Source organism: Grus americana, chromosome 1 (genome assembly GCF_028858705.1).
Source record: "Grus americana isolate bGruAme1 chromosome 1, bGruAme1.mat, whole genome shotgun sequence".
In the NCBI taxonomy this organism is placed as follows: Eukaryota; Metazoa; Chordata; class Aves; order Gruiformes; family Gruidae; genus Grus; species Grus americana.
Genome location: NC_072852.1, coordinates 118,474,384 through 118,496,054, shown reverse-complemented (window position 1 = coordinate 118,496,054; position 21,671 = coordinate 118,474,384). Strand labels below are relative to the sequence as shown.

The following is a 21,671-nucleotide window of genomic DNA, read 5'->3' as shown; positions in this document are numbered from 1 at the left end:
AACATTTCATACAAGGAAACAGTTTCCAAACAGTATTCAATGTGCAGACTTTTCTAGTTTAACACATACTGCATTCTAGGTCCTCCAGCTCTAGTGTGTGCAGCTACCTAATCACTAAGGGGACTATCAGCATAAGACAAGTTTATTCTTATGCACAATAATGAAAACTTAAGTGCTTATAATGTATTTAGTAGAATTAGTGGTTGAGAGCCATTTTTAACATTATTACATTCTGTAAGAAAGTATCAAACAGAATTTTATTTCTAATATTAGCCATGCTCCTTTAAAGCCTTTCTTTGCAAATTCAGAATAGAATCTTGGACTGCACGATCTCATGTCTTACTGAGTGCATGAAGTGTCCATCTGGAAGAAAGCTGGATCCATGTACAACTCGAGAACTTCTTTTTTCCAGGCTCGCTTGGTATAGGCGTATCCACTCAATGAGCTGAGCAACTGAGCACCAGCACGAAAACTAGGAATGTTGTAGGCACTGGGGGAAGAGAACAAAAATGATAAATATATATAAAAAAGTTAAGTTTATGTAACCAGAAAATAAACTCTGGACTTCCCCAGAACTTCTAACCAAATTCTCTTAGTAATAGGCTATGTCTACATTAGCTTATAACTCAGAGCAGCAGATCAGTAGATCAAAATAGTTTGTGCTGAAGCTCTTCACATTTCCGGTGTACCTGGTTTAGGGAGGTATTTTCAGATTAGACGTATCACAGCGCAGTACTGCCTGTCTCCACTACAGGTGTGGTTCCACTTGGGACTCTGATACTCATGTCTTTTGAACCAGCCTCAGATCAAAGGGCATGGTAGTATCTTCCTTACAAGAAAAAAAAGCTGGCTGACTCCTGGTGTTCAGACCTCCATTTGCATTGCAGAAGATCTATCCCCTGTGCCAGTTCACAAGGACATCCTGGCAGCAGTGGTGTCCAAGTCAATTTTAACTGTGCCGTTTCCACACACGGGGCAGAAATGGAACGAGTGCTTGGCTTGCAGCTGCTGACGTGTGGCAGGTCAAGCACGGCAGCATGATGCCAGCATTCCCAGGAACAGTTTCAGTGGTGGCTGTATGCAGGGTTTTCCATCTCTGCTGCACATGGTGAGGGCAACGGATGCATGTGCATGATGGTATATGCCCTGGTCAACAAAAGTAACACATGCTCCATACATCAAGAATCTGACTGACTTGGTTAGGGGTGAAGTAGTCAGAAAACATTGTAATAGATACAATGGGAAATGCACTAATATAATGAATAGAAAAGAATAGCTTCCCAAAATTTCTCTGCATCATTTTTAATCCACTCCCCTTGCGAGGGAGCATGGAAATGTCTTCGAACCCTGCTGCACCCTGGGGCTTGCTGGCTATAATGCTTGCTTCCCAGTGACACTCAACCCATCATCCCTTTTAGGCATGCCTGGTTATATCTTCCCTGACCCTCTAGACCCTTTTTTGCTCTTGGCTGGTGGTTTTGACTATCATCTAAGTAACACTTGAGACAATCCCCACTCCCCCCAAAAAGCCATGAGCTGTGGTTGATGCTCTCCCACACCTCAGTATAGACTGTTCTGCTCAGAAAAACGTAGTAGCCAAAAGGTAGCAGTCAGGAGGAGGGGAGGCTTGATAACAGCTACAGCAGGAGCAGCTGCAACTCAGAAAAATGGAACTGGGGTGAGCAGAGAAGGGGAGGGTTGCTTCCTGCCACTTGGCAGAGCGCTGCTAAAAAAATGGAGGATTTGCTTTCTAAGAGATCTGTGAATAGCACTGGGAGAAAGGCATGAGGGAGGCTGAGGACCCAGGACCAACTGATAAGGCTCTGGAAAATGGAAAGGAAACCCTCACAGCAAGGAAATGTTCTCCTCTCCCTCCTCCCATCCCTATGGGAAAAGGGTTATACTGTTCAGCTGACAGAGCATATAATCCATCTCTCCTACACCTATGCTTTTTGCTGAAAAACTAGACAGAGTATAGGGAGATATTGCACTCTTCCTGCTCCATGATGGGTCCTGTGACCTGCCCAGTGCTCTGCTGCCCCATCCCACAGCCTCTCTCCATTTCCTGACATACACAGTAAGGGAAGCTTTAAGTAAAGGCCAAAAACTGACATGGGAGGAACACCTACAGCCAAACAGAAACAGCTGTCACAAAGCTCAAACAATAAAAGGTTTCAGTTCCTGGGGGAAATACATCTCCTACCTTGCTCAAACAATAAAAGGTTTCAGTTCCTGGGGGAAATACAGCTCCTACCTTATTAGAATGGAAATAGGGGGGAGGACAACCAGAAGAAAAAGCAAAAGCCTTACAGTGTGGTCAAAAAAATAAGACTTAACAAAAATCACACGTGCAGAGAGAGAAGTCACCTGTGGTTGCGTAGATAAGGAAATACATAATAAAGCAAACGTGAAATCAATGGCACAGCTTTCTCCTTCTCGTCGCTGCGGTAAACCATGTCCAAAAGAGAAGCGAGCACCTTAAAAATGAGAAGAACGTCTCTTTAAACCTCTAGTTGGTATTTCTGACAAAAGGGGAAAGCATGCCATATTTCAGGCTAGAATGTGTGTGCACGTGGGATGCCTCAATAAAGATTTAAGTTCCCATTTAATCTAGCAGAAAAACCTAATGTATTCCTCTGGTCAATAATATCAATAAACAACCACCCCACAGATAAGAGCAGCAACTACAAAACTGGTTCCTACTTACTTCTGCAAGGAGAGAAAGAGCTTGGACGCTGTATATTGAAGGAGCAGAGGCAGAAACCATTGATGATGGTACCACTGATGTATCTAAAAGAGGCAATGTAATTTAGTTTTCCCTTCAGACATGTTTAAATTTTGCTGTTTCCTAATTTTCTTCCCAAACAGAACTGTTATTTACATGTTGGCATTACAGTGAAATGCTTCGGGGCATATTGCCACAATGCCATACCTCATGCCCCGTGCTGTTCTGTCCCATGCATTGCATGCACCTGCAGTAAGTTTTCCTCTGTATTACACACAATCTGCAGGTATTTACTAAACCCACTTAGGCTGACATTGTTATTAGAGAATAATGCATTTTTTGGGGGTTTACTTTTTGTCTGTATTACTCCTGTCTCATGCAAACTACACACTATCAAACACCTTGTACTCTTCACTAACTGAAGCAGAAGAGAGAAAGCAGCAGAAAGTCAGACAAAACCACATTACCATTCACATCTTCAATGTTGAAGTCATCTGGTAAAATCTGAGGCTGAGCTTTCACTTCTAAGTTACGGCTCAGCCAGCTAGTCTGTTCCAGAGAAGAACCAGCAACAGTCCCTACAGCCTCCAAGATTTTTTGGGTCACCTCCTATAACATAACCAGATAATGTGGCATCAGATGAAAGCTATCGTCACTTGGCCAATCCAGCAAAGTCCTTTTTATATGGAACGTGTCAGGAGGATCAGAAGTAAACACTTTTATCTTAAAAACATAAATAGTTCTCTGATTTAACTGTCTGTGCTCTCAAGCGAACTAACTACTGCTCATTTCAAATAAGAACAGGCAAGAAAATAAGCAGCAGGAAAAACTTTAAGTCAGCTTAGGAGGTTTTAGTCATGATTTTCCGTGCAAGCCATTACCATTAACATAGTATCAGCGTGGCATCAGTCCTGCCACACTTTACACATTATCTATCATCTGTCAAAGACATGATCTGAATTATTCAGCCCCTCAGAAATGGTGTACCAATGCCTTTCTTGTTTTGAACAATGTTCCTTTTTATTCCTTTTATATTTAGAGAACATTAAGTGAGGCAGAGCATTAAGTGAGGCAGGGTGTTTTTTTCATGGCAATCCATTTGTTCATATTTAGGTCTTTCTATTAGGGTTAACAAGACGTAGCATCAAACTATGTGCACAGTCACACTTCAGCATATTTAATTCCCAGTGAACTGAAAAGCTGGTCACTCTAATGAAACCAAATCCCAAGTATCCAAAGCAAAGCAGAGGTCACTTGTGAAGAGGCTACAAGATGGTAAGGTGGCAAAGCCGTCTTTTTATCATCGTCGTCATTTTGCTGGCAAGTCTCTGAAGCAGAAGTGGAGACTCAATTTCTCTGTTGGTACACAAAAGTACTATAACCATAACACTGTCTCACCTCAAATGTGGCAATATGTTGGCTCAGAGCCAAAACTGCACCCTCATAGGTAGTGCTTAAACTGTTCTGGTGAAATTGCAACCAGGATAGGAAGAGAATCCTGCTCTACTCAACCCCTTCTTTACAAAAAAGGTGAGCTGATGGTCATTTACATTGCCAAACACAGCTATGAGCTTCAAGGATAATTACGCTACTAATTTTCCTAGAGAGTTTTGAGATTTCAATACTTACATATATGACATGAACTCATGATATCACACTTGTGTTATGATTTAAATTCTGAGAAAAATCATAAAATTACCCAAAAAAACCAGCTTTGAAAAGTCTATAGTTACCACTGCAATTTCACGCATTTTTGACAAAATTTTGTTAGCAACTTTCTGTGCATCATGTCTCTCATATTTGAGTCTCCCATATTTACCAGGCCTAAGCCAAAATGTGTGGATGCACGTTCACACATTCTACAAGCACAGGTGAATTCAGATACAAAGTACAGATCAGGCCATCTCCACTTTTACTTAGATGTGCAGTGCCAGATTTATGAACTAAAAGGTATACATGCATACACGGTACCTGCAAGTCTTTTTGGTCTTTTTTGTTTTCTAGAGTAGGTGTCCTAGTCACAAAGTCATTCAGAGTACTGTGGGAAAATCAATTCACTCTGAGTTAGTAATTGGACAGGTCTACTCAATGCATCTATAAACCTTCCTCTCTCTTACACAGTACCTGAGAAGAAGAAAGTGTCCAGGAGGAGCCAAGTTCAACTGCACAGACTCTTTGAGAAGTCCTAATAAGGACTGGAAGTTCTCCTGCAAGGCTGAGACAGGCAGTCTGCCAAAAAAACCCAACCAACAATACTAAAACACACCCAAGTCTGAAGTTAGAGTTAAGGCAAAAACAGAACAACAACATACACGGTCTACCTTGATGGCCTAAAAGCTTTCATCAAGATCAGTCCTTTAGATCCTGCCCCTTCCCAACTGATCCAACAACATGGTATAAATACCCAGCAACACAGGCAACATGCAGAGATCAGTAAATGCTAGCAGCACATGCAGTATGCCAGCCAGCACTGCAAGAGGGCTGAGTCTTCAGGGGGAAGAACAGGAATAAAGTTTAGCTAACCGCTCCACTGCATGCCAGCTTACTTTATCTCCATAGCTTATTGCATACAGCATATTGTACAGTCTGATATATCCCAAGGCTTCCATATAAGAAAAGCCAAGTATGTGAAGAACAGTTTTGATTAAAAGGAGTACTTCCAATCAACTGCCTAATCCACTACACGTCCAGCCCAGACTGCAGCCATAGCAGTTTTGTTGAATTTAGAAGCTCCCTATCCACTCATCTGGCAACACAGAACAGATAAGGAGAAAGATCATAAGAAATTATACAAGTATCTTGCTAATGAGATGCCTGAAGTATGTTGCTCTATTAGTATGAAGTGAGGCTTTCAGACTGCTGTTATCAACAGATCAATGGAACATAATGTCATGGCCCAATTATTTTGTTTCTACCTGTTACTTAACAATGAAGCGGCAATAACCATTTCCTACATAAAGGTGTTCTGTAACATTGTGACTTGAAGATCAAAGTAAAGCAGAAATAATGATGCTGGCTGTTATCCTAACTGGAGTCAAGCTGAAAATTCTCTTTTATGATGACTGAATTACCTTTGAATGAAAGCATAACTGAACTGCAGCACTGGAATATCTACAAGAGAAGATTTCTGAAAAATAAAAGCAAACCCGCAATTATTTGCCATCAGAAAAAAAAAGAAAGTCCAAGCTCTTAAATACTTCTGTGCAATGATTAATACACCCTTCTTAAAAGCCATTGGTACTCCAACAGGTGACCAACTATGATAAAACTATCTACACAGCAGTATGAGGGAATTCAGAGCTTAATAGAGGATCCTAGCTCAGAAGCAGTCACATTACTTTGGAATATCTGCTACAGTTTATTCAGAGCTGTAGGAGCTCCTACAATAGTGTGCATAGTAGCAAAACTGTTTTCCTTGAAAGCCAATTGGAAGATAGCAGACTCAATGGAAAGTATTTCTAACTTTTCAGATAAGGGTAGAGAGAAATGCGTCACTGAATTGAATATCTGCAGCAGCTTTATGAAAATTGTCAGCACCTTTGGTACTGGAGGACCCTGCAGCTTTTCATTATCAGCAACTTCTCTAGCAAAATATTCTGAAGAATCTACTTACATTGACAGATCAAGACACAGAAACCTACATTCTGGAAAACCTAACTTATTCAGGAGCGAAAGGGAACCATACATTTAAAAAAAAACCCCAAACTTCCCTTCTAACAATATTTAGAAGACACATTGGAATAGATCCAGAAGAGTATATGTTAAGAAAACAGAATTATCTTCATGATTACCTCTTCACCCTTGATTTGTGATGGCTTCTTGACTACCTCTTTCACTAGATGTAATATAGTGTCAATTTTCAATGTGTTAAGTGCACATATTAAGTCCACAAGAATAAGCTGAGATGCAGTAGCCACTGGAAGAATCTGACAAAACAAAATGAAAGACACAACCCTCAGATCACTGTACCAGGCAAAACATGAAGTTGAAAAAACAGCTTTTTGTGTGACTACTCAAACATCATTATTTATACAAAACTTAAATTAGACAAGTTAGATCAAGCACGCAACAATTTGCCACATACAGATCTTCTCCCAATGCCTTCACGGAAACAACTTCATTATGTTGATATGAAAGCAGAAAAGAAAGAGGTGTTCTACTCCAAATAAATGTTTAGTTCCAGAGAATACTACAACTCTAACCTTTTTCTGGAAATGGAACTGATTCAAGGTCTTTAAAATATAACTGGCAAGTTGCAACCCTAAGATTACAATCCAGGATTGAACAAAAAAAAAAATGGCTATTACTATCAGACTTAAACTGCCACATTGTCCTTTTTATTTGATTGCTTATTTATGTTTAATTGTAGTCCTGATGCTTTGTGGAATTATGTATAAATAAGAGCGTTTCAGATTTTTCAGTGGCTTACGTTGTCACATGTAAAAAACCTCCAAAGAATCTATAGACAAGCCCAGAGTTTCAAACTGATCGTATAAACGTAACATTTGCCTTTACACTGGAAAACTAAGGGTGCCTTTCTTCAGTTTCACCTTGATTTTACTTTGATTCCTATGAGGTTTCTTGCTATTCCACACTGCTGCAATTGCTGCCATCAGCTGGATTCCAAGTTGTCCTGTCAATGGATTCATGAAGTCCAGTATTTTAGTTCTTAATGTCTACAGAAGGGAAAAAAATAACAGTGCTAAACTTTGTAAGACAAAGGCTATCTCATAGTCTGTAAAACGTTCTTCCTTTTCCCAGGATTATCAGAAAATACACAACAACAAAAGAATCTCTTTATATACTTGGCAGTCAGGCTAGTTTTGATTATTTATGAGTTAGTGTATCCTTCTTACAGATGGAAGGCACATTTGTTGGAAAACAGATTGCAAAATAGAAAAAAATAACTTCTTACGTTATATTCTCTCTTCTCCTACAGATATTTTCTCTACTATGATTTACCAATATCCACAGAAGAAGGGAAAAGCCTAGTATTTTTATTCCTTCAGGTCTATGTTCCACTGCCTGCGGAAGGTGCAGACAATTCAGAGGTGGTTGGCTCTACAGCAGCTATTAATAGAAGCTCACAGAAAAAGCAAAGCATTAAACAGATCAGGTAAAGGTGCAGATGGGCAAAAAGAACAGGGAAAAATCTACTTCTGTAGGTCGGTACTGTGCAAGTCTGTAGCTCATAAGAGTTCTTAAAAAATTCTTCGTGGCCCAATATCATTCATGTGGCCCAATGGCAAAATTATTCCTATGAACTCTATGTAAAATGCAGTGGTGAGGGAGGGGATGATAGGGATGATGAGATACAGAGCAGTTTAAATGAACTCCTACTTTGGTTGCTTTAAAGTAGACCGAAGAAGAGCCTTTGGTTGTTCCAAAGAAGTCAGGTGGTCTTTTTTGAGAGTCTTCCCTTTTTATAACACTCCAAAGAAGAGACATGGTATTAATAATGCGAGGCAATTCTTCCAAAATGGCATTCCTAGCGTTTCTCAGATTTGTAGGTTCAGCTAAACATGATGACTAAAAAAAAACCAAAAATATTAATATTAAAATACATTATATTATGCACTAGAGAATGACTGTTCTTATTCTATAATTAGGAGAATTACAGTAAACTTTTGTAATAACCACTTTAAAAATAATTCCACCATTCTATTTCTGAAATATACTGCCGCTATTAGAGTCTACTGAATTTGCTGTTCACTATTTTGGCACAGCAAGAATTGATTTATCTAGGAAATTACTAGGATAACATCTTCTTCTGACAAATGTTACAGGAATAAAAATTGTAGAGAACACATAAGCATGTTACCAACTCAAGAGAAAATAGAAGACCTCGTTAATGACAGAGCAACTGTAGACAAGATACACAGGACTAATATTTGTTTGACTAAGATCATCATGAACATCTTCTGCTTAATATTAACTTCCCTGTCTTCAAATAAAAAAATCAAGTTCAGTCCCCCTCGCTTACACTTTTACTTAATTCACTGCTTTTGGTGTGCTATGAGGTTTCTTTAAAGTTATCTTCTCATACAAGCACTGCTTTACTACTTATATTCACCTCGGAATGAAAAAAGGATGCATACTTTGATGAACTGATGCCAAGGCATCGAGCGAGTGGTAGGCATTAAACATTTACCTTTTTAGTCTGATTAGGGTGGTCCAGAAGGCAGAAGTGACCAATGGTTGTCAGACCTTCCAAAAGGGTTAGTGGGTAATCAGGCGTAACATTTTCTCTTTTAGAAGTAAAGCTGTGGGGGCGGGAATTAAAAAAAAAAAAAAAAAAAAAAAAAAAAGCTTAACAGGCCACGTAGTCTTTCCTTGACTAAAAGTTCCAGCAGAAATTATGCTCAGACAACCCCATTTCCTTGTCTAGATCTTTTAGAATATTATTCCCCACCTGACCATAAATTTCTAGTGTTCAATTATTTTTCCCTACTCCTTTCACTTACTGCCTGCTCTGAACAGGCTCACTGCATTTTTCTTCTCCAGGGTGTCTCTCCTCAATTAGTTCTCCAAAATCCTCAGTCATGTCAAAACTGGGAACTGCTTTTTTACTTGGATGGCAGGCAGGGGGGGACAGGGAGCATCCCAGCTGCTGGTCATTCATGCTGCTGGTCCCTTTTCCTCTCTTCCTCCAACCTGAGCCCTGCTGCAATGATACTGCCTCCACCTCACCTGGGCTCAGGGGACACATGGCTGCATGTGCAGCAGGGTTTGAGGATCAAACTCTGGGAGCTACAACACTAAACCAGTAAGTTACTATGCAATACTCTGTAGTAAGGGGTACTTTTCAGCATAACAAATCCCACGCTGCAGACTCTTACCTTGCAGATGTTTTCGCAGATGTCTTCACAGCTTCATTTTCATACTGTTTGACAAGCTCATCCAGATTTTTACATATCTGTGCAACAAACGGTGCCACAGTCCAGCCTAAAGACTTCCCAAAATAGGGCAGGGAACATGTGACTAAGCTTACCCAAGTGGGGTGCATCCCATAGCCATACTCTGGTTGCAAACCTCTAACCACGGCAGAGACGAATAATCCCTGTGAAGTTATTGGGTGTGGATAGACATATTGCATTGCACCAATAGCCTGCTGGAAATTAAGAGCCTGCTGCCATTCCTTAGAGAGGTCTGGCTGATTCTCTTGCTCCTCATGAGTCTGTCCAAGATGGTGCTCCAAGACAATCAATACCTGCAAGAGCTTCAGCAACTCAATCTGGAGTGGGTGTTCGCTCCATATCTGATCATGCCCAAAATTGATTAGGCTCTCTTCAAAGAGTTCTTCTTCAGGAATATTATTAACCCCATCTGCCATAAGCAGTTCATACCGTTTCTGACTTGTATACATAGATGCAGACAAAGAAAGAAGAACAAACTCCTGAATTTTGCATCTTCCTAGCAAACTACGTATGAACTCCACGTTCTTATTCTCTGCTGCCTTTGCCATGGTAGCTAGCTGGGTCATCATTCTAATCAGGACTTCCACGCTTTTTACCTGAACATCTCTGTTGCCAAGCACATCTCTGTGTGTGACCTTCAAGTAGCATGGATAATATGAGCGCAGAAAACTGAGACAGAGGTAAGTGAGCAATTCTATTAGAAGAGAATGGGGACACATGGCTGGGGACTGAGTCTGAAGCTTGCCATAAAAACTCTGCCCTACAAGAGCTTCCTGATGGCGAGCTAAGAGATTGTAAATAAGATTTAAATGTGCTGTGGAGCTGGTATCCATGCTTGTACTAGCTACAGCTTCAATAAATTCTTTAGGGTTTGTTTTAAGCACTGCCTCCAGAACAGAAAAAGCATACAATACCCTCTTAGAATCATAAGGCTGCAAATATAACAGCATGTGTTTGAACAGAGCCTCAATCATCTCCTGTTTTTCCTTCTGCTGCTTGAGCAACCTAGAATGGGTAATTTCCTGGAGCTCCAAGTCCACCTCTTCATCGCTTGACAGAGACTCTGATGCTTGAGTCCTCTCAGAGTCAGCACGCACAAGGTTTAGTGCTACACTGGATTTGGAGCTTTCAGGAAGGAACGCATTGAGAGAACTCACATGGTTTGTGGTCTCTTTGCCATCAGTTGCAGCACTGTCATTGTCCTCATTGCTTATTTCTTGCAGCTCCAGAGAAGGAGAAAAAGAGGACGTATTTTCACTGTCATGGCCTGTGCTGGTGTCTGCTGATTCTGTGTGCTCACTGTTATCTTGGTCACCATCTGCTTCATGTGAAGTTACTGGTTTACAGAAGCCATCATTTTCAGACTGTTCAGTTTTTAACTCTGCCTTCTCTGGATCTTTTTCCACTTCTGCCCAAATTGCTTCTCTGTCCACGGTAGTAAACTGGCTGAATGGGAGGTTTTCCTCAAAATTGCTCTCAGAGATGCCAGACTCTTTCAAAGAGGCCTTTTTCTTGCAAAGCCAATCACGTATATCTTCTGAAAAAAAAAATTATTTTTTTTCTTTTCAAAAAGAGCCTATAATTGTCTATTTCACACAATATGCTTTATATTGAATAAATCATTATAAGAGGAAAAAAAAGGTTAAAAAGCTACTCTGCTCTAGTCTACTATTAATTGTAACAAGTGTAGCTAAACAAAAAACTGGGTTAAGGCAAGAATTATCTTTTTTTTTTGAAGGGGTAGAGCAGTCCTAACCTACTGTAAGCTCAAGAGAATAGGGTCAAAACATAACGCACATGCCGTTTCTCTTATGCTATGACTCCCTAGATGTGACAATTTTTTTTTTATGCTTCCTAAGCATAAAACGTTTGCTGAGATCAGGAGGAAAATGGGAAGGATAGCAACAGAGGAATTCTGTGGGTTTTTTTTTTTTTTTTAGTTTATGAGCTAATGTTTTCCTTGATTACATGTTGTGGAACAAAGAAGCAATATATTAGCTCTGTGTCTGTATAGCATCTAATTAACATGTCCCTTTGGATGCTACCTAACTATGTGCCAATCAAGACAGAAAAACAATTGGGCAAGCCAACAGCTAGGTTAACAGTAATGAGACAGACGGGTGACACGGAAGTTTCTTTACACAAAACTACTGGACACTTCTCCAGTGTCTTCCTGCTCTGCTCCAGGAAACCACCTTGGCTACTTGGGCCAAATAATGCAGAGTGTCTTATATCCATACCACTCCCAGCAATCCCAAACCTGAACAGACTTCCCAGCCTTCACAGGACTCTGCACTTGGAGCAATCCCTGGCTCCATACCTGTTTCAGTCTTCCTCAGCTGCTCCCCACAGGTCTTTGTCACACTTGTCTGTTCTACATTTTACACACAGATTGTACGTGGTTCACAGTGGTTCTCATTACAGGTCTTAAAATGGACATCTTCCAGCTGTCAAATTTAGGCTGGCAAGGTAAAGACACCCTGCCACATTCCTAAATGTCGGTGGCTAGGGGTCATCTTCAATTCCAAACATCTCTCTTTGCTTCTACGTCCTAGCTCTGGGATACCTCAAGACATATGCCTCAAGGGCTCAGCTCTCCTCTTGAATCAAGATGGATCTTTGGACAAAGACATTTTAATTTTTAGAAGTTAGTAGAATTAGGGTGGGGATTTTTTTGGGTGTGGTGTGCCCTAAACACCAAGATGTTCCTCACAACCTGCTTGATTATTTTAACATGATGCTGAGGGAATCATTAACAAAAAATATTCTGAATAAAGAAATGTGGTATGAGGGTGCATGGTGTGCTGGGGCAAGACTGGGTGGAGAGAGTGAGATTTGCCTGTCCATCCTGCCTGCTGGAACAGTTCCTGGACTGACATAGTCACCAAACTGCTCCTGGATTTTATTTGGTTGCAGACCTAGTTTTGCTCGAGAAGGGATCCTGTGAACAGTGCACACACATGCAGTGTAGATCATCTGGGAATGGCAATGAGAAGTGTGGGACAAGATCCCAGAGCAAAGCAGGGAGCAATCCAAACCAACAGTGTAGGTGCAGCCACTGTAATAGAAATGATCATTAGGCCTTCAACTAGCATGACTTACTCCTGAACTCTGTTTTAGGCATCACTAGAGGTACTTGGATGAAGAGGAATCTGTGGAATTCATAAAAGACAACTCAGGGTACTAGGATGCCACGGCACTTCAGAGACTACCTTCAGTAGGTGTTCAGGAGTATGCAATGCTATGTTAGCACTTACAGTTTCAGTCCAAGAACAGTTTTACCTGCTGAATTTTTCTGTTTGATGTAGTGGATGGACGTGCGCTGTGTCTTTGGATGAAGCAGCAGCAGCAGGACTGGTTCAAGAATCCGTGCAACATCATTAAGTGAAAGAGCACGGATCAGCCAGCCCTGTGCTGCAGCACCAATTGCGCCATCTGAACAATTGAGACTGTCCAGTACCACAAACAGAGACCTGAGTGGAGAAATCAGAATGAAGAAGTACAATTGAAATCCCTAAAAAAGTTAATGCAAACAACAAAATAGTGGCAGGGAACAGACACAGTGCATGTTCAAGTAAGCACCAGCCAGTGGCTCATGTCTGCTAACAACAGCTTGATCATGCACATTTTCCGGAGTTGAGGTCAAGTACACATGCGTTTGTAGAAGCAAGGCCATACAGATACTCACACTCTAGAAGAGCAGCGTACTTTAAAGTTATTTCACATATTTATTTAGAAAGAATCTTAATGCTTTTGTCTCATTTTATACAAAGGTTATGATCTCATAAATAGGAAGTAAAATTAAAATTATTATTTTTTTTTTTTTTCCCCACAAGTAACTGGTTCTGTTTTCTTTGGGAAAAAAATCTAACCGACTTCAAGATTAAAAAAAAAGTCTGCTATGCAGAAACTTGTCTGCAAGCTACTCTTCATATATGAAGCTCTTCCTATTTTTACAGAAACTTCCTTCACACAAGAAAGCACACCATGCACACAGAGTGCTTTGCAAAGGTAATAGTGCAAGAAAGTTGTAGATCTTCCTCATTTTTTCTCACTACAGAGAACTTGTTCCCACCTCGGAAAAAAAGAACAGAACAAAGCACAATATAGTTAAATATATAAATGTAACTCTAAGCCAGTGGAAATGGAAAATACCTATCAAAGGATCGATTGTGAGAAGTCACTCTGCTGCCTTGGATCTCTCTGGTCAGATGCCACATGACAGAGAATCTGAAGAGTGCTTCCAGCCTTGTCCCCTTTGCAAGGAAACAAGACAGATACATAGATTTTGCAGCATTTATTGCCGAGTAAAGTTTTAGTGATTTTTAAACCTCTAGCAGAACAACAGTCATTGTTTAGATGACTGCTAGCCTCCTCAGGTAGTCTGAGAGCACTTTTCTGTTTTGCAGTGGACTAAACCAAAATGCCATATATCCATGAATGCACAACCAAAACTTAACAGCCACAGTGCTGTAGGAGCAAAAAAAAGTCATGCCAATATACCAAAAATGTATTTCAGGACTCTTGTGTACAAACATTTTAGTCTTGCCTTGGCTCTAGAGAGGTTTAAAAGTTGGATGACAAATGGGAAGACATTGGTATATTAGGTAGTGTTTATTATTGGTAATTTTGTTTGAAAGCTTTTAAAAGATTTCCAAACTTTTAAGTTTCAAAATTGCAAGAGTAAAGATATGAAAACAACACTGAAGACTGAAGGTGGCTGTTTTAAGTTTTATTGTGCAAAGCACTTCCGACAACTATACTGTAAGTTATTAAAGAACTGTTCTGTCATTAAACTAGGCAAGTAAAATAATTAATAACTGGCTCCCTTAAAATACAACTTACTTATTATGAGAACTAAATACTAAGGTGGACACAGGGTCAAGATTATGTTGACGTACAATTACAAGATAATAAAGTCTGTTGTTAGAATATGAAATTTACAAAATCAACACAAAATAAAGTGATTTTAGAGTTACTGGTGGAGCTGGGTCAGTTTGGAAATACTGACAAAAACTGCAAGTTTTTAGATACTACATGATTTGGGCTGAAACTAAAAAAGCTCCAGCACTGACTGATAGAGCTTGTATACAGGAATTAAGTTTAGTAGTAGTTCCATGATAAATAAATCAATCCCAGAGAGTTGTAAAGGCGCGGACAGCATCTGTCAGACTCTTGGAAGACAGAGGGACCATGGGAATGAAGACGTGGGGTGGAAGGGAACTGGAGGCAATCTGGGAAGCACTGGAACAACTCTACAGCAATGATGAGGCTTCAGTGAATACAGGACTTACTTTATCACGATCCAAAAGTGCATGACAGATAATGTCTTCACAGATGTTTGCTGATGGTGCCAAGCAGTGCAGCCTGTAGAACAGTTCCACACAGGCAATATGATGCTCCCGTGTCTCTTTGTTCAGCTGATTCCAGAGCACACAGGCTACTCTCTAGGGAAAAATATCAACAAATAATAATAATAATAATAACAACAACAACAATAATAATAATAGCAGCCATTTCTTCCCTGACTTAAAAGCTTTCCATTGCATAAATGCCCTCTATTACCAAAAAGGATTTCCAAATTGTCTTAGTTTAGCAAAGAGCAAGAATTCAGGTCATACACTCAGACCTAAAGGAACGCAACTTTCCTACCTTAGTAGGACAGGTAATTCAAATGTACGTGCACGAGAAGTTAAGAAAAGCATTTCTGCTTCTATTTTCTGGGTTAAAACTTAACAGACTGTACATGTGTCAGGCACAGCAATTGGAAACAATAATTAAGAAAAAAATCTTGCAACCAACCCTCATACCAACACTACTATCAATAAATGGTCAGGAGAAGGAAAGCATCTTTGAAATATGTATAGTCAAAACAAGGAGGACGGGATGTTCTCATTATTATTCACATTTTCTCTTATCTGAAAACTTAGAGTGATATCAAAATTCTCTGAAGTGCAGCTTTCAAGCTAATGAAACCAAACCCTTTAAGTCAGAAATCAACTATACCTGCCCCCCAAGAATTTGGGCACAAAACCAACTAGCAATTTGAAAATAACCTGCCACTTTTGAACATCCTGTTGGGAAGCACACAAAGAAGAATGCAATGGCTTTTAAATGCCTGTGGAAGCAAAAAACTGCCTCGTGCTATTGTAACACAAACATGCTTCCCCCAAACTTCCATGCCAACAACATCTCCTTTCCCACCCCATCCTTAGAGTGTAGTTGGGCAGTAAAAAAGAAAAAGAAAATTGACACCTGGTAGAAATCTGTTTTCTCTGAGATGATCTTTAGAACTCCAGGAGCAATGGGAGGAAGGGTAACCATCTGTAGCTTTCCAAAGAAGGGGTTGTGGCCAGACACTTTGTACCGCTTCGTTCTGTCTTCTATCACAAGCGCCAGTGACTGGGAATGGTTGATCACCTCCAGCAGTGTGAAGATGGACACATTCTGAACATAGCAGTCGTTCACACAACAGCATATTGTCATTAAGGACTTCAGCCACAGAGGGAAGCTGGCATCACAACCTCCTCAGAACATAAGTGAGACAAAAGTTTTTGAATAATCTCAAGGTTATGGACATATTTTCAATAATTCTTCAATCAAGCTCACAGGACCAAGAGACAAAAATGACTGCCCAAATCCAACTGTCATGTTATCATCAAATCCCGCACTTCAGAAGGGACTTGCTTCAAAGCAAGTTACATTCTTTTCCCTACTTCTCCCAGCAGAAAGCTCTTGCAGGACCTCAGTGATCCAGTAACTAGTGGATTTCTGCTTTCCAGTTTATGTTTATTCACAACTAGTTTTTACAGCTGCTGTTTTCCAGCTGTCATTGTGAAAAACAACAATAGAGGTCTGGTGATCCAAGGATGCTCTTTTGGGTAGCATGAGGCATATCATTTCAGAAACCACGAAGCACACAAGGAACTGGTATGGCTAACGTCAAGTCAAGCCATATTTGCCTCAGGACTGAGTTAATAACCAGATAAAGTTTTATTAAGGCTTGACTGGAGACAGTCTGAAGTATGAGTTCACAACTCTGGCTTCAAACCCAAATGTTTTAACTGCTTTACTACCACAACAAAATGACCACTCTTCCTTCTCCACATCAGACAACTTCTTTATCACATTCAACCCAGACCTTCATTATCAGAGGTTCTCTCCTTTTGGCTTTAAACCTTACTGTATTCTCCAGGGTGTGCAGCTGAAAAGAATTTTGAAAATAAACTTCTATAATCCTAGGATGATATTCCAAAGAAACACTATTATGAAAGCAAGCCTTCTAAGTTCAGCCACATTGCTGACCACATGGAAGGCACGGCAAATATGCAAAAGCGTTCATGTCAGGCAGGCAGCTCACCCATGTAGATGGTAGGCATATCATCACTTTGCTGAGAAAGACAGCAGAAATTTGTAGTGAGGTGAGGAGAAAACCCAATTTTCCAAGTTTCCCACCTCTCCATTCACTACAAACCTATATTGTCAACTAGCCTTCAGGCCAATAACTGCTCCTGCTAAAGCTAAGGAATTTGAATTCCAGAACAAACAGGCCCTCCAATTATACAAGATTATTTTTATATGTTAGCTTACATCTGACTCCTTTGACTTCTGAGGGTTAGAGAAAGAGCTGGTTTTGATTCTGTTACTGTTTAGAGCTCCAGTTTTCCATCTACACCCATCCTCCTCTAACACATCCTTTTTTTGGGGGTGAGGACGGACACACACACACGGATGGCAAGGGGTGGGGGGGGGACGGATTTCCTGAAAATCCTGAACTGTGCCACAAGGCTCTCCAGGTCAAAGGGTCTTTTCATCCCTTCAGCTACATTTGTAGTGAAAGCTTTCAAAAGACTGTGGATTTAAAAAGCTTGGTAAAAATTGTCCCTCAGCTGCAAGACACAAAACACATACTGATGTGGGTATGTCTTTAATTTGCATGCAGCTTGTCTTCAGTCCTGTCAAAAGGCATTACTACTGGCCCTGGTCACTTGCCTTGCAAATAGCCAAGCTCACACTGCTATTTGCATCCTCAAATGCTGAAGTTGCCCAGTAAAGGAATCTTTTCTTACCAGGAACCTGAAACAGAGAGAGATACAACTGTTCCATCTCCTCCTCCGAAAGATAGACTGGGAATGTGGTACAATCCAACAAAAGGTGACAAGCCGCAGCGAAAGCTTCCTTGCAGTCAACTCTAAGGGGTCCCAGGACAAGCATCACTTGTTCTAAGTCCCACTCCTCTTCCTCCTTTTCCTTTTTATTACCAGAGTTGCGGTCAGAAGGAAGAGGATTAGAACTCTTGTTCTTGAACGGTGACCCTCGAACTGAGAACAAGTCTGAAAGCATTTGCTTAAACTGAGGTACAGTGATTTGCTTTGCATCCCATGGGCTCTTTTTCTTGCTAGCACTTTCAGGTAACCTGTAGCCATTCTCTTTTTTCTCTTTTCCACTCAGATTCATTGCTGAGATGCTTTCATTACTCGTTTCTCGAAATTGCACCCCAAAAATGTATTTACTGGAGAACTTGGCAACTAGCTCTTGGATGCAATACAAAGTCTTCTGAATGCTCCCCCCTTTCTTCCAGACATCATCTCTCTCAAGGGTCACAGCTGGCACCCCCAAGTGCTGAGAGAGCTCTGGAGAGGAAGCGCTTAGACCAATGCCACTGTCTTCTGACTTCAGGGGAGGGAATGGAGTCTCATCCTCCTCCTGCAGCACAGACTTAGTCTCCAAGGTTATGTCCACATTTTCCTTTTTCACTGGGCTCTAAAACAGAGACATTAATGTGGTTAGAGTGGCACTGCGTAGATCATTTTAAACTGCATAGAACTGTGGCAGGCACTGCGGAACAGCAATGACAGAAAAAAAACCCCTAGTATTTGCAATACTGAGATACAGATTACTTTTACAAAATCATAAGACATAGTTATCTGCAAGCAGTTCAATTCAATTGCATTTAAAACCTAACAAACATTTGTATAATCCTCACACCTTGACTCAAACAACAACAGATCCATAGCTACAGATACTTTGCAAATGGAAATGTTTCCTTAAAATCAATTCATCACTATAATGGTATTACTTCTGTTGGATTATTTCTAGTCAAATGCATGTATTTGTTCTACTGCAAAAGTCTGGCAGGCTGCACTTGTGTGACTGCTTTATGCCATCTATTCCTCATTCCCTATCATGGTCTCTTGCACACAAATAATACCACATTGTGTTAAACTAAAATATTAATTGAAAGCCTTGCAGACCTAACCAGCTGTAAAGCTGGACTTGATTTGGCAACTCGAATCTTTAGCAACTGCATGATCCTGAGTGCCTTTTCAAAGCCATTAAGATCACAGCATTATAGCCCCAGTTTCAGACAAGACTATACTCATTCACTGTCACAAATAATTCAAACAAGTCAGAACTGAATACTCAGTAAGAATAACAAGGCATCGGGTAGCTCTGGAAGGGGCCAGAGAAGGTAAGTTTCGAAAATCTTTATTGCTGCAGTTATCACCTAGGTTTAAGTTAGGAGAAATAGCATTTTAAAATAAGTTATGTCACCAAGAATTTTAAACATCTATGAGTAGCTGAAAAACACCTACCCCGTTTCCACTTCCTGTCTCAATGTCCAAATAGGAAGGGGGCATTTGCACTTTGCTAAGAACCTTAAAACAGGTCTTTAAGGCATGAGTGAGTTCTGGTAAACCTAATACTTCCATATTTTCCAGGAGAGACTGCACCATATAACTGAGCATCTGTGGAAGATACTGAGTCTGCACTTCAGAGTAGAGTTCCTAAAATAAATAAGCATTGTTTAAAATAGTTATCACATAATATTACTCAGCTGTCTAGCAACACTGATCAATGATCGATAAAGTCAGTTCATGAATGGTTAAACTGTACAAACTTCTTCAGTGCTATTCATTTTTTCTTCATTCTACATGATGAACACTGAATTGGACTTGGCAGTGCTAGGTCAATGGTTGGACTTGATGAACTTAAAGGTCTTTTCCAACCAAAACAATTCTATGGTTCTATCAATCACACCCTAAAAATCTTACGATATCTCAGCCAGCTACTAACAGACCAAAAAGTCCCAGGAAATTATTTACCCGAGAAGCAAAAAGGTACACTTTTTTTTCATTCCTTTGATAGAATCACCATATTTTAAAATGCAAAAAAAAAAAAAAAAAAAATTATTTTGCTAGGCAATAGCACAGGTAGCCATATCTAAATCAGCACATAAAACTCTACTTTGCGGGAGGTAGCATGCATACGCACACATAAGTCAATTTGCCTATTTTCATTTTAGATAATCACAATATGACTTATTTGATTTTAAGTTTCTTAAGACTTTGAAGCAGTTAACTTCAGGTTGCCTTACCAAAGGAATCACGTCAAGAAGAAACACCAATAGTGTGCAGAGCTCTGAAATTGTAGGAGGAGTGCTAATATTTTCAAGAGGATATCTCATCTGTGTGGATTTGTTTCTGGATTGAGAGAAACATTATTTTGTAAGCTTTTTTCCTGCCAAAATTCTCGTTACAATAAAAAAGCTTCATCAAAACCAGTACAAAATACTGAACTGCTAGGCTTTCTGAAGCAAAGTAAAATGAGACTTCTAATACAGCAGGATAAAACATTCTGTCAAAACCACCTAAACTGTAGCATGTGGGATGCTAAAGTGCTTCTAATTTTCAGATTGAATCTCTATACACTATCTTACTGCTTAAAGTAGAATCTTCTCTCTTATATTTAGAAAGAGATAAAAAGTCAGAGATCTTTATTTTTCTTGAAAAAACACTTGTTCTTCCAAGGAAGACCTCTCCACCTCCCCTCCCAAACCTTTTCCTTCTTTGAAAGGAAATTCCTTCTTTGAAAGTAATTTCTTTTGTTCTCAGGTTGCTAGTTTCCATCTAATTGTTTACCTGTTCGCATTCTTGAATTATTTTAGGATGCAACTCACATATCTGTCTGATTCTAAGATCTATTATGTTCCTTCCAGAATTTAAATGCTTCAGTAAACTTTATTATCTTACATAGATAGCTTTTAAGAGGTATTATTAAAAGCAGCACTATTGTTTGACAACATAAACACCTGAAACAATCTTCAAAACATTTGGTCATGTAATCCCAAAGAAAATCCGTGCTTAAGGATGTGATCAACAAATTGACTGTTTTGACAATTTCTGAAGCATTTTTGTTCTCTTTGATTGCACTGTGCGAAAGGGGAAAAAAAGAAAAAAAAAGAAACATGTCAGTGAAGATTCTAAGAGCATGCACATCACAATATTAGCTGATGCATTCTGAATCCCCCCCCCCCCATTTCTCTACAAGCTAAAAGACACTGATTGTTTTAAATCAAGGAGTAAGTAATTCTGGAATAGCTAGAGTTTGAGCATCTTTCTTCAAGATGAAAGAAATCGAGCCTTCAACTTTGAAAAGCAAATGGCTAAGAGTTCTGTCACCAGACTGATTCTTGGCCAATATAGCTGGATTTAATCACCACCTATCATATGCAGTGTACTTCATTTTCTTCTGTGCTAATCAAAGAGAAATCAAGCCTGTGTGGGGAAAAAGGGAAGTCATAGAAAAAACTCATCTTCTGTGCAGAAGGTCACTTTGTTAAAAATCCAACCTTCCTCAACTTGTTCAGATCTTAGTAAGTTAGCTTAAATAAACGATACAGTTTCAGTTCATAGTTGAAAACTTGTAGTTATACCTTGCAAGCATGTTGCCACTTTGATTGTAGCTAAGCTTGAGATCGGAACCAAGTGCATCTTTGCAGTAGGAATAAAAGGCTCTAGTAACTTCAAGGAACAGATCCCCAACAACCTGCGGCCCTACAATTGAAGGAAGAAAGAATCCAGTAGTTGCACCAAAGTGATTGCTAGGCAGCTCAATTACAAACTTGTATAGACTTAAATTAGGGGTAGCTAGACTAAAAAATGACGAGCACTCAAGTCGGAATAAAATGCTTACGTGGCTTTTTAAAATGTCAGATTTTCCAGTTAAAATAAAATTAAGCATGTAGG

The 21,671-nt window shown here is 39.8% G+C and overlaps 1 protein-coding gene across 6 annotated transcripts in view; it reads right to left on the bottom strand.

The window, feature by feature from the left end:
- DOP1B (DOP1 leucine zipper like protein B) overlaps window positions 1–21,671 on the bottom strand; it is a 51,071-nt gene that overhangs the window by 7,543 nt on the left and 21,857 nt on the right. For 4 of the 6 annotated variants that reach the window (XM_054813547.1, XM_054813549.1, XM_054813552.1 and 1 more), the window contains 21 exons: window positions 21,359–21,479; window positions 20,735–20,854; window positions 20,021–20,126; window positions 19,239–19,430; window positions 17,712–18,405; window positions 15,898–16,169; window positions 14,937–15,089; window positions 13,798–13,898; window positions 12,925–13,115; window positions 9,565–11,179; window positions 8,877–8,988; window positions 8,066–8,254; window positions 7,276–7,401; window positions 6,517–6,651; window positions 5,797–5,852; window positions 4,850–4,954; window positions 4,697–4,763; window positions 3,193–3,334; window positions 2,708–2,790; window positions 2,368–2,477; window positions 344–490 (listed from right to left, as the gene is read on the bottom strand). In XM_054813547.1, coding sequence (XP_054669522.1) covers window positions 344–490; window positions 2,368–2,477; window positions 2,708–2,790; window positions 3,193–3,334; window positions 4,697–4,763; window positions 4,850–4,954; window positions 5,797–5,852; window positions 6,517–6,651; window positions 7,276–7,401; window positions 8,066–8,254; window positions 8,877–8,988; window positions 9,565–11,179; window positions 12,925–13,115; window positions 13,798–13,898; window positions 14,937–15,089; window positions 15,898–16,169; window positions 17,712–18,405; window positions 19,239–19,430; window positions 20,021–20,126; window positions 20,735–20,854; window positions 21,359–21,479 — 4,837 coding nt within the window. Of the gene's footprint in view, window positions 1–343; window positions 491–695; window positions 1,147–2,367; window positions 2,478–2,707; window positions 2,791–3,192; window positions 3,335–4,696; window positions 4,764–4,849; window positions 4,955–5,796; window positions 5,853–6,516; window positions 6,652–7,275; window positions 7,402–8,065; window positions 8,255–8,876; window positions 8,989–9,564; window positions 11,180–12,924; window positions 13,116–13,797; window positions 13,899–14,936; window positions 15,090–15,897; window positions 16,170–17,711; window positions 18,406–19,238; window positions 19,431–20,020; window positions 20,127–20,734; window positions 20,855–21,358; window positions 21,480–21,671 lie in introns of those variants that run through there. The other 2 variants (XM_054813548.1, XM_054813553.1) reach the window with 2 other exon arrangements.